Source organism: Ostrea edulis, chromosome 7 (genome assembly GCF_947568905.1).
Source record: "Ostrea edulis chromosome 7, xbOstEdul1.1, whole genome shotgun sequence".
NCBI classification, from domain to species: domain Eukaryota; kingdom Metazoa; phylum Mollusca; class Bivalvia; order Ostreida; family Ostreidae; genus Ostrea; species Ostrea edulis.
Window position 1 is genome coordinate 68772500 of NC_079170.1, and position 13163 is coordinate 68785662.

Sequence of the window (13163 nt, forward strand, 5' to 3'; positions counted from 1 at the left end):
GGTCTTATGTGGAAGAAAGGTATAAGGGAATAATTTGCTGTATGTGGAAGAAAGGTATAAGGGAATAATTTGCTGTATGCGGAAGAAAGGTATAAGGGAATAATTTGCTGTATGTTGAACACCATTTTCGATATTTTTGTAATTGATTATTCACCATGATAACTTAAAATTCATATATATATATATATATATATATATATATATATATATATATATATATATGACTTGAATTTTACTCTCTAAAAATTATTTGTTTATACATTTGTTTTTTGAATTTAATCTTAGATAGCCTAAGCATTCCCAAGTAGTGAGATTCAAATTTGTTCACATTGTGGTGCCCCGGGGGTAGGGTGAGACCTCAAAAGGGGATCAAATTTTTACATTGGAATATACAGGATGTATCCTGTAGTTTCGGTGAGAATAGACGTGTTGTAAATGTAAGAACGTGACAATTTTCTATATGTAGACGCTCGGACACGTGGTTGTATATGAGAGTGTGGTGGTCGCCCGCTCGGACACGTGGTTGTATGTGAGGGTGTGGTGGTCGCCCGCTCGGACACGTGGGTTTCCTCCGGGTTCCCTGGTATCCTCCCATCTGATTATCTCCTAGCGTCAACATCCGCGTGCGATTCGGTAAATAGCTAGTACATGTATATAACTCGTGTTCATTGTTGTTTATATGTCCGACTACATGTACGATCATGAAGTTAAAAAAAAAACAACCTTATAGACTAACAGAGAAGTGATATTACATGTATCGTTAATGCGGACTGGCGTGATGTTGGGCGGGGTCTCCTTGTTGCTAATGATCCCAGTATATGCATCCACGACCTAAACAAAGGCCCCCTTGATGTGTGCCGTGAAGAATTTTCATATTACTCATGTTTTTAACCACTTCATTGTTCAATTCACAAGTCACGTGACCTGAACAGTCAAGCCATTAGAATGCCTGAGTACACTATGCACAACTATGGTAGGTACTTCTTGTTACATTTTCTCTACATATATTTATTTTATTTTCATTCAGTGATGTTTATTGGGTACTAACTGGTGTATAAGTATAGTTTGATGTTTTACGTACTGATCTGAACAACAGATATTTAAAAGTAAACTTGCATTTGGTGTACGTGACTTGATTGGGGAAAATTCTAGTTGAATATCGGTCAGATACAGCATTTCGGACAGAACGAATTCCAGATTTTACAAGGAAGGGGGGGGGGGGACCGTAAATGGTGCATTTTCTTTCCCCAAGAGGGGTTTCCAGGCCTCGTCAGATGTTAATGATAATTCATGTGGCGAATCTGTGTTTGAGCCTCCCCTGTCAAGCGGAGATCTGGCCAAAAAAAAAAAAAAAAATATAAACTTCCTTTCGGAAAATGGAGTGACATCGTTTTACAACCAATGGCGTCTTCCTGTTGATGTAATTAGAACAACACAGTCTCAATGTCGTTAACAATGTTGTCCCGGTCCAACAGAGCACAGAACATAGCGTAAAGCGGGTAATTTCATATCGGGTAATTGTATAGCATGGTATACATTGTCTCGGGTAATTTTGTCGTGGATAATTTTGTCTCGGGTGATTTTATAGGGGATAATTTTAAATGGAGTAATTTTGACATACTGAAAATATCTGGGGTTGATTTATTTATTTATTTCATTTTTTAGGCAGATGAGGAAAATTCGCTAGAAATGAAAGCTCTAACTTTCTTTTCTTATAAACACTTGTTAGAGGAACATGCCCAATATAGTACAAGCGATCGGGAGAGTAATTATAGTACCACACAACACATACTGATATCGTAAAATGGTCCACTTCTACTAGTGCCAACAGTACTAGTAGTACAGATAATGAGATATAGTCACGTGATCTACTAAAATGTACAATAGTACAGATAATGAGATATAGTCACGTGATATACTAGCAGGGCCGTAAATTAACCTTCAATTTGGAGGAGGCAGGAAATTAGGCGGGGGTCTGGGGGCCGCCCAGGCCTCCAGACGCTGAGCACATTTTGTGCACACTGAACACGTTTCGTGCAAAATCCTTGATTCTAGGGCCTTCTAAGATGTTACTTGACTAACTCATTCTAAAAGAAAGATTTGGAATGCTTTTTAAGGGAGGTATCATGTTCTTAGTTATTGGAAACAACATAAATTCTAATGAACTTTAAATTTTAATTTTTTTTGGCTCAAAAGTTGGTGGAGGCAGCTGCCTCCTCCGCCTCCATGTAATTTACGGCCCTGTACTAGTATATAGTTTAGTACAGATAATGAGATATAATCACGTGATATACTAGTGCCTACAATAGTACAAATAATGAAATATAATCACGTGATATACTAGTATATAGTATAGTACAAATGATGATATTTAATCACGAGGTGATGAGGAGAATGTATATAAAATTAATCTACCATTCTAGTCTGAGTACGGTTTCCTGCATTGAGATGCCAGCCACTCCACCAACTCATTAGATTTTGAAAGTATTCAAATTGTTGTGTAATATATGTAAATTTTGTAAAAATTCAATATATAGATACAAACCAGATAACAAACCATGTTTCTATTCTAAACTTGTCAGCACTTAATGTCACCCCGCTGTTATTTTCAGACCCCCCCCCCCCCCCCCCGGAGGATTAAAGTTTTTTTCTCACGAGACATGGAATGCACACATGTATTCAGTCATTTATATATCCAAAAAAAAAAAAAATTCGTTTTGTAAAAATAATACATGTACTTATGGATTATATTCCTCCTATGACATCTAATTATTTCCTTTTTTATCATTTCCATGCATCTCGTCCCGGCAGATTAAGACTAAGCCGGGACTTCCGTCGACTGTTCATTCCGGATGTCGCTCTTGTAAACTTTAACACTGGGTTAACATTGATCTGTGTCAAATTTCTGTGGACAATGGCTAAATAAGTTAATGCTAAATGGATCGAAACAGGATGACCCGCACAGCACGGGTTCAGGATAGAGAGAAAAACTGGGGTAAGCTGGAATATCAGAAATATATAATTTACACTTTTTGAGGGACAGGCAGCTATTTATGTGTATATATGTATGTGTGTGTGTGTATATATATATATATATATATATATATATATATATATAGAAAAAGTTGATATCACACAGTCAAAATAATTCAATAAAAAAGCAGATATACAGTTCCAAAATATATTTAAATCACTAACGCTTTCTGGAAATCCAGAAAGCGCTAGTGATTTAAAGAGACACTACGGCTCATTTTGCGCAAAAATCCTGAAATGACAATTTTCCCAGCGCTTTTTCAATTTTTGTTGCATTGTTAAATGTATGAACTTTGCGAAAATAACACTTATCTAAAGTCAAAAATTCTCGTTTAAACGTAAAATTTAATACTTTTTGATGGCCTATACAAAAAATATCGAATCTCCTCCTTTCGGTCTTCAGACGCATGCGCATAGACAGTAAACAGTGCAGCATGTCGTGCAGTGAGAGAAAGTGTAGTGGATAGATAGATCCAGAATTTTGACAGATTCTGTAAGAAAAGAGGTAAAAATAAAATGAGATAAAACTAATATGTGAAATAAAATTGACCTTGCGATCAGTATGACTGTTGGAAAACAAAGGGCTAGGAGAAACGATTGTAACTCAGTGGCGGATCTAGCTAGGATTTCCGAAGGGGGATGAGAAAGTCAAATATTAGCTAAAATAATCGGCTTTGTGCGTGCAAAATTTGGACCCCCCCCCCTAAATCTGCCATTGGGACTAGCTGCGAAGACTCTAAATTGTGCTATTTTTATCTGATCACGACACGTGTTAGTTGTCAATTGGAACATGCATGGAAGGGTTTCTGTTGAAACAATGATTTATATAATTACTTACTATAAGGAGCAGGGAATAATCTTATACTTGAAAGGTGAGTGTGGACCCCCTTGAAGGGGAATTTAAATAATTTCCTACAGAACACCTTTGATGTCATTCAACACCACGTGATGTAAATAAGCATTCAAAAGTCCGAGTCAGCATGAAGAAACCTTTGAATTCCGGACGATCTTCAAAGCGCATTTGAGAGTAAATTGATGCATCCAATTGTTCAAAATTGTCAGTATCGATATGATATTTATCATTTTATCAATGCGTGTTTTAAAAACCACTTTATCAAAATGTGGAAAATGAGCTGTAGTGTCTCTTTAAATATATTTTGGAACTGTATATTTTCCTGCTTTTTTATTGAAAACAACTTTGTATTCATTATTAATTTGTATTCACCTGAGGATGGATGTTAAAATCCAGAAAGCGCTAGGGATTTAAATATATTTTGGAACTGTATATTTTCCTGCTTTTTTATTGAAATATATATATATATATATATATATATATATATATATATGTATATCATTACATCTTTACACCTTTTGTTCTAAGAATGAACAGACTCAGGTAAACCTATTTACAATGATAAATATGAATAAAGCTATTTTGAATAGCATGACAATATAACTAGTCTTGCGTAGAATTCTGTTTCTTTTGTTCACTTATTGGACAGTGTCAGGTAAGTAGTCTTCTACTGCAGGTTTTATATTCACTCTTTCTATAGTACTGAGCCATATCAACATGTCTTCCTCTGATGGGGAGAGCATTTTCATTGCACAATCTAAATTTAAGGATTTTAGTGAAAGTACTGCAAATATTGTCTTAATGAGTGTTATATTCTGGATATGGAGGGTGAGAAAGTTATGGAGCCAAATTTTGATCTGAAAAGCATTGTGTTTTCGAATATTAGGATGAGGAAATAATTAACGCCAGCCAAAAGAACCCAATCTCGTGAAATGAAATTATTCATGAAAGGGAAAATAATAATTCTGAATTAGGATATGCTAATAAAGAAAACATAAAAAAGCGTTGTGAAGAAGTTTTGGAATGTGCCTCTGAATCCAACGAAATTCAAATACAGTATGGAATTTCAAATTTAAGTTTTGATGCGATGTAGTAATGGCCAATGGAATTTAAAAATTGTGAATCTTACGAGTTGAAGCAGAGAATTCTACTAACGGGAAATATCGTTTTTAAGTGTTTCAGTGATTTTTTCCGATATCTGTGTTGATTCTTACTTGTAGGGAATTTAAAATTAAATTTGTATCTCTTTGACAAACGTATTGTCTTTCTCTTATTTTCAGCCTACCTGTAGACGTCTAATAAGTTATTGGGTTTACCTGGCACTGTCCAATAAGTTGACAATTACTGTCCATTATTTTTTTAAGAACGGACAGTATCTGTCCATTCTTAAAAATAATGGACAGCAATTGTCAACTTATTGGACACCTACAGGTAACCTTTTCACAACAATTGGACTTTCATCTATATAAAAGCCTAAAATGACAAAGAATTGCGTAACAAAAATGTTTTAAAAGTAGGATATAAACCTCAAACTGTCCATTCTACGGGCCTCGATCAGTTCTTTCTCTCACAGAATGGGCAGTTTTTGGCTTATATCCTTTACATATGTATCAATCATATCAAAGCGTATTCCTTAGAGGAGGAGGGGAATGATAAGTTGGTTACTTAGAGGCGGATCCAGGAATTTTTAAAAGGGGAGGGGGTCATAAACTTATACCATTAATTTTGGCTTGGGGGGGGGGGGTTCCACCCTTAAAGTGCGTTATTTTTACCTTTCTGACCAAAAAGGGGAGGGGGTTCCAACCCCTGGAACCCCCCACCCCCACCCTCTGGGTCCGCCATTGGATTTCACAGTTATTCTACAATTAGTAAACACCAAATGAAATATAGTAAATGTCCGAGAGTTAAACACAGTTACAAGCTTAAGATTACATGTGTGTACAGTGAGTGAGAGTTAAACACAGTTACAAGCTTAAGATTACATGTGTGTACAGTGAGTGAGAGTTAAACACAGTTACAAGCTTAAGATTACATGTGTGTACAGTGAGTGAGAGTTAAACACAGTTACAAGCTTAAGATTACATGTGTGTACAGTGAGTGAGAGTTAAAAACAGTTACAAGCTTAAGATTACATGTGTGTACAGTGAGTGAGAGTTAAACACAGTTACAAGCTTAAGAATGCATGTGTGTACATTGAGTGAGAGTTAAACACATTTACAAGCTTAAGATTACATGTGTGTACAGTGAGTGAGAGTTAAACACAGTTACAAGCTTAAGATTACATGTGTGTACAGTGAGTGAGAGTTAAACACAGTTACAAGCTTAAGATTACATGTGTGTACAGTGAGTGAGAGTTAAACACAGTTACAAGCTTAAGATTACATGTGTGTACAGTGAGTGAGAGTTAAACACAGTTACAAGCTTAAGATTACATGTGTGTACAGTGAGTGAGAGGGAATTTTTACCACCCCAGTCAATGACTAATAATTATTATTATTATTATTATTTTTAATTTTTATTACTTTTCAAAACATTTATAAACAGACAAGACAACTTTCACCCTTGCATTCACACAGTTGGGAAGAATAATTAAAAATAACATGAGTAGCATTTTAAAGTAACAGCAATTAGAATTTGGTAGTAATACAGTCACGTGTCTATTTATATTCTAATTATATACCGATATGATGCTCATTAAGTACTTCAGAGTAGGGAAGGTGTAATCAGAGTGGGGGATGGTGTATTCAGAGCGGCAGAGGGTGTATTCAGAGCGGGGGAGGGTGTAGTCAGAGTGGGAAGAGTGTATTGAGAGTGGGGGAGGGTGTATTCAGAGCGGGGGAGGGTGTATTCAGAGCAGGGGTGTAATCAGAGCGGGGGAGGTTGTATTCAGAGCAGGGGAGGGTGTATTCAGAGCGTGGAGGGTATATTCAGAGTGGTGGAGGGTGTAATCAGAGTGGTGGGGTGTATTCAGAGCGGGGGAGGGTGTATTCAGAACGGGAGAGGGTGTAATCAGAATGGGGGAGGGTGTATTCAGAGCGGGGGAGGGTGTATTCAGAGAGAGGGAGGGTGAATGGGGGCTCGGGTTTAACCTCCCCCGCCCCCTTCACCCCACCCCATCCAATTGGTCACAAATCCAGAAATGAATCTGCAAGGAGTCGATCTCTTGAGTGTGCGAGTCCGCTATAGTGTATCTTATTAGTAAACGTACCACAAGTTTACATGTTTTCATACTGTGTTGGGAGTCAAGAGGTCATATCCATGCAGACTGTGTGTAATCTGGGCCGCTGGGCATTATCCAGACTGTGTGTAATCTGGGTCGCTGGGCATTATCCAGACTGTGTGTAATCTGGGCCTCTGGGCATTGTCCAGACTGTGTGTAATCTGGGTCGCTGGGCATTATCCAGACTGTGTGTAATCTGGGCCTCTGGGCTTTGTCCAGACTGTGTGTAATCTGGGTCGCTGGGCTTTGTCCAGATTGTGTGTAATCTGGGTCGCTGGGCTTTGTCCCAGTTTTACAGGACACTTTGTTGTACTTTGTATTCAAGCTTAAAAGCTACTGCTATTTTTATTTGTAGATTTCATATTGAATAAATCAGGGTACTTGAAAAACACAAACTCCAGCTAACTGTGTAACGTTATCGTGGTTCATTATTCAGTATGATTATAAACCTTCCATTCATACTGCATTAGTGGGGGCAACTGTTTAATGTGTCATCAGCTGACGAAATGACTCATTTTGAATATCATATCTAGGCGCATTGATTTTCCATAACGCGTTATTTGTAAAACAAAAATATACTTGAACAGAAATATCTACCATGAATCACACGTACATGCATACATCCGTCCGTCCGTCCGTCCGTCTGTACACATATATATATATATATATACATACTTATAAGCACGCAAATATGGAAACTTAAGTACACATGTACATACCAGGTACAATGTACATATATATGGAGATACTTGAGAATTATATTTCTATATTTGCAGGAGAATACCCGTTTAATTTGGACCAGTGCTACGTCTACTATTTTGATCAGAATAATAATTCTGCAAATTACACCCCACCGGAAACTACTGCGACACCCGGATCTACAAGCACTATTTCTCATCAAACCGAAGGTAAACACCGTGTCAACGCTTTTTGGATATCAGATATTGTGGTTTTCCTCCACATTTGGATTTTTAATCATCTATAGATAAGAAAGCATTGACATGCTTCATTTGTTTTGTTATTTGTATTACTAAATAGTCAGCAGTCACCCTGCCGAATAAAAATTTCTTCACTCCTAGTACCGACGTCATGACTGTGAGAATTTGATTTTCTTCCCAGAGATCATATAGCAATAGAAATTTTATGTCTTGTTGATTTTAGATACATTTTTTAAAGATAAATTCATAAAGTCAACCATGTTCAGAGAGAGAGAGAGAGAGAGAGAGAGAGAGAGAGAGAGAGAGAGAGAGAGAGAGAGAGACAGAGAGAGAGAGAGAGAGAGAGAGAGAGAGAGAACATGCCAACCGTTAATGATGCAGAATGACATTAATTTTTTTTTTCTGCTTTCATTTCAGAATTTTGGAGTAAGAACCTGGTACCAATCATTGCAGGATCCATTGGTATAGTAGTGCTCGTGTTCTGCACGATTGTATGCTGTCTGTGTACCGCGCGGAGGGAGCGAAGAAAAAGGTTTGACGCAACGATCAGCCATATCTATGCCATAGTTATAATTATGACTCCTGTATGTTGAATTGTTACCATTACTGGAAGCGATTGTGACGTCATTAGAAGTAGTGCTGGCAGGTGCTTTAGTTAGCATTGCATTACTTGCTTTAAATATGACGCCTATCTGTGAAAGGTGAAAATAACGAACAGTGATCAATCTCATAACTCCTATATACAAAATAGAAAGTTGGGCAAACTCGGACCCCTGGATACACCAGAGGTGGGATCAAGTTCCTAGGAGGAGTAAGCATCCAGTGGCGGATTAAAGGGGGGGGGGGTGGCGCAGCCGGCGCGCGCCCCCACTAAAATTTTCAAATTTAAGGTAAATCGGGGTATCTTGAATAGAAAAATGTCGTTATAACGATCTAGTTCGTCAATACAACCGATTATTTGGTCAAATGATGTCTGACGTGTTTCATACCGATTGTTAAGCCGTTCTTGGCACACTGATTTTGACTGCGGATAATTCCGTTTACCTGATCAGGATATAGGGCTCACGGCGGGTGTGACCGGTCAACAGGAGATGCTTACTCCTCCTAGGCACCTGATCCCACCTCTAGTGCGTCCAGGGGTCCTGTTTGTCTAACTATCTATTTGTATTGCTTATAGGAGTCATGAGATTAATCACTGTTCGTTATCTTCACCTTGCATGTACTAAACGATAAAAGAAGCAATCATTTCTTCGACTCCCGGAGAAATAAATGACAAAATCGTTTGATTTCTTGCATTATTTTAATTTTGTTCCAAAAACCCTTAAAATTTGCGTCATTTTATTAATTTCAACTTATTAGAAATGATAGGAAATGGTACAAATGACTAAATAGGAGACATATTTCAAGCCCTATAAAATCTGTAAAATCCCAGACCCCCTACCTCATAAAGTGGCGCCCCGCCTCCTAATCGCAATTCCTTTATCCGCCCCTGGCATCCCCTTGTCGACCGGTCATACCGCCGTCATTCATTCACAAAAACTTGAATCAGTCTCAAAGCTAAGTCAATACCTTTACTCCACTAGTCAAGTCTTTCTGACCCCCGCACACACACCCCTCCCTCACGGACGCATATTGTGATTTGATCGGGCTTGTCATTCGAGGTGGTATAAGATACTTAATAACTGATGTGTCTGTCTGTGTTGTCAGTTTTTTTGTTTGTTTTTTTTACTTGAGAATGTATTATCACTTTCAGGACAACAATCCAGTGATGATTTCAATGAATTGAGAAATATTTAAGCTTTTTCACGTGAAAGCTTTTGAAATACTAACTAAACAAAACATTCATAACAGTTAAGTTAACACAGGTGTTTGTGTATTCGTAATCATATTCAATTCAACAAGCACTTTTAAAATCAAATACATGTATTTACATTTGCAATGTTTTTACCTAGTATATTTTGTACAGTTTGTAATGGTAGCCATTTCCTCATGAATGTGAATAATGCGCGTATGAATTTTGATAAACATAGTGCATGAACGTTTATTTCAATGACTGGGAATTCCGACAGAAAAGGAAGCAGTATGTAGATATAAGAAAGTATGGGGATATGACCTGCACCTCATTACTCCGGCACGCATTTCATGAAGAGCTAATACCAGCGTGAAACGTCGCGGTGTATGCCCTCACGTATTAGCAAACATTAAATTTATTATCTAAATGTAAGCTTTGATTTACAGGAAAGAAATTGAAGGGGAATACAGAATAGTAGCGAGCACTCTGACCAACATAACCGACTCGGAGGATGGCTGTACTTACGAGACTCTCAGCATGGTAAACAATCTCTCTTATATATTTATCTGTTGGTAAACAATCTGTCGTGTTATTCATCTGTTGGTAAACAATCTCTCTTATTATTCATCTATTGGTAAACAATCTCTCTTATTATTCATCTGTTGGTAAGCAATCTCTCTTATTATTCATCTATTGGTAAACAATCTCTCTTATTATTCATCTATTGGTAAACAATCTCTCTTATTATTCATCTGTTGGTAAACAATCTCTCTTATTATTCATCTGTTGGTAAACAATCTCTCTTATTATTCATCTATTGGTAAACAATCTCTCTTATTATTCATCTGTTGGTAAACAATCTCTCTTATTATTCATCTGTTGGTAAACAATCTCTCTTATTATTCATCTATTGGTAAACAATCTCTCTTATTATTCACCTGTTGTTTTGATGTGATGAACAAGTGAAGCTAACGAACAGTGGTCAATCTCAAAAAATCCTATAAAGAATACAAAATGAAGAGTAGTGTAAACACGGAGCCCTGGAGCATCAGAGGTGGGATCGGGTGTCTAGGAGGAGGCATCCCCTGCTGATGATATGTTTCGATTTATCGTATTAATCTTTTATCTTATAGACTTTTCCTCTTTGAATTCAAAATTTAAAGAAATAAGAAAAATAGATTTAATGAAAATCATGAGAAAAATGAACCTAATGAAAATCAACTGAATTGATGTCAAGCTTGAATTGCACTTAACAATACTTATTTGCGGTATTATTCAGAGAGACCCGACCTATAACGGAGGAGTGAAACTACCAACACGCAAACAGAAAGGCGGATTAAAAGGCGTATCCAATCCATTCTCCGCCATGAAGCGCCTGCTGAGTGAGGACGGCGAAAGCACCGGAAGTACGGACACCACCATTACATTTTCCGACTATAAGCGGTCACAACCACTGCCAGCCATACCGGAAGCTTTTCATAACAAAGACACCGTGAAAGCAATAGATGACTACACGGAAATCGGATCTGGGAGTTCAAAAGTTCATAATGTATATCATCATCTGGACTCCTCGGGGAAAGCCAAGGACGTGTGCCTTGATGGCAATCCGTATGACACGCTACGTCAGAGTCAAATTATCCTGGCGATGGAGCAGGAGAAAAGAAAAACAGATGATTATTTCGTGCTCGAGAAAGCCAAATCAGATGGAAAAGACGAAGGAATACCCCAGAACAGACAGAGCGGGGGTTATTTCTGTTTAGAGAAACTAGACAGAGTCAATTCGCAAAGTGGGTTGTATAAAAGTAGTTCTCAGGGAGTTATTATTCCCTCGGAATCTGTGCGTGCGCTAGAGAGCAGTTTAGCTGCAAAACATAGCGATGAAAATATTGAAAGTGTGTCTAAAACTGAAAGTGAAGGATTAAAGGTAGGAAATTCGGATGTGACTGGTTCTAACACGCCCACTACAGATCAGAACAGGCTGAGTAATGCTTATTTTACGCTTGCTAAAGAAAACGATTCAAACTCTACACAAACCCCTCCCGCTCAAAATGAATATTTAGACCTCGAGAAACCAGTGACGGATTCTAATAGAGCCTCTTACATCGAACCATCAGAGCTTCAGAGACACAATTATGTAGATCTTGTCGCAGACTTCTCAAAAGGCAAAGAGAACAGAGGCGGGTCTATTCCTGCCTACGCTAAAGTGAACAAACAAAAATAAAATATTCATGTACTTGTGTGTGAAGTAGACAGCTGAGGTTTGCTGATAAACGTGAGGGTAGGCCAGGAAAACGATCCTTGAAGTTCGCGTTCTAGAAAGGAAACAAAGGGCCCCGTTGTGATAGTGGTTAATGTGAACTTTCAGTAATACAAGTGTGGTTGCATTGTACTGCTGACGTGTGTGTGTGGAATTCTTTGTATTAGTAAGAGCTGAGTGGTCAATCCTCTAACGGAAAGGCACGGATGTCGCCTTAAAAGTCTACTGTGATGGGTTACATAAGGACCTGCAAAATGACGTCGATTTATGTTTTGTTGAAACACTTGACGAATAATTATTCTGGCCATGTAAATAAAGATAAAACTAGACATCTGAATCCATTTTCATTCATACAGATGTTTAAGAAATCATTGCATTATTAGGGCCCCACATGGAATGCGGGAAGCCCTATAGTAATCACATTTTCTGTCCGTCCGTCCGCCCATCTGTCCGTCAACACTTTCTTTGTGGCACGATAACTCAAACAGTTTTTATCGTAGTTTTCAAATTTTGTACAGAAATAATTTACAAATAAGAGGAAGATGCCTATAGATTTTGGGGTCATTTCACTTTGTCTGTCTGTCTGTATGGCATGATCTTTGTTATTATGAACACTTTTTTTGTGACACAATAACTCAAACAATTTTCATTCTACAGTTTTCAAATTTTGTACAGAAATACTTTACAATAAGAGGAAGACACCTATGGATTTTGGAGTCGTGTCACTTTGTCTGTCTGTTTGTATGCCATCTTCTTTCTTATTATGACTGTATCCATTTACCACTGTCTAAGGGAGATAATTCAATTTGAATTATGATATGCATTGATATAGAAAATTTTCAAGAAATAACTCTATAACATTGTGTATGTGTATATTTTTGAGGGTTTTTTAAATGTGATTTTAAAAAATGCTTGATGTTACATGTGTATTGAATTAACACGTCATTCCCAGTCAACAACTTTCGATCGGGATCGGAATACGAAATAAAATTTCTTATATCCGGTTGCAAAGTGAAACTGCTTCAAGAAATTGAATTTTGTAGTAATTGCACGTTACACCTTAGAAAACT

At 37.5% G+C, this 13163-nt stretch overlaps 1 protein-coding gene across 2 annotated transcripts; it reads left to right on the top strand.

Moving 5' to 3' along the window:
* The first annotated feature begins 666 nt into the window (after positions 1-666).
* On the top strand, positions 667-12422 carry LOC125653790 (uncharacterized). 2 transcript variants are annotated; one of them, XM_048883398.2, is made up of 6 exons: positions 730-973; positions 2812-2995; positions 7883-8014; positions 8462-8576; positions 10283-10376; positions 11116-12422. In XM_048883398.2, exons 2-6 carry the CDS (start codon positions 2938-2940, stop codon positions 12055-12057), a joined length of 1341 nt encoding a protein of 446 aa, XP_048739355.1. In that variant the 5' UTR covers positions 730-973; positions 2812-2937; the 3' UTR covers positions 12058-12422. The 2 variants fall into 2 exon arrangements, with proteins under 2 accessions (XP_056001169.1, XP_048739355.1); XM_056145194.1 differs by lacking the exon at positions 2812-2995 and having other exon boundaries at positions 667-973.
* Positions 12423-13163: the final 741 nt, after the last annotated feature.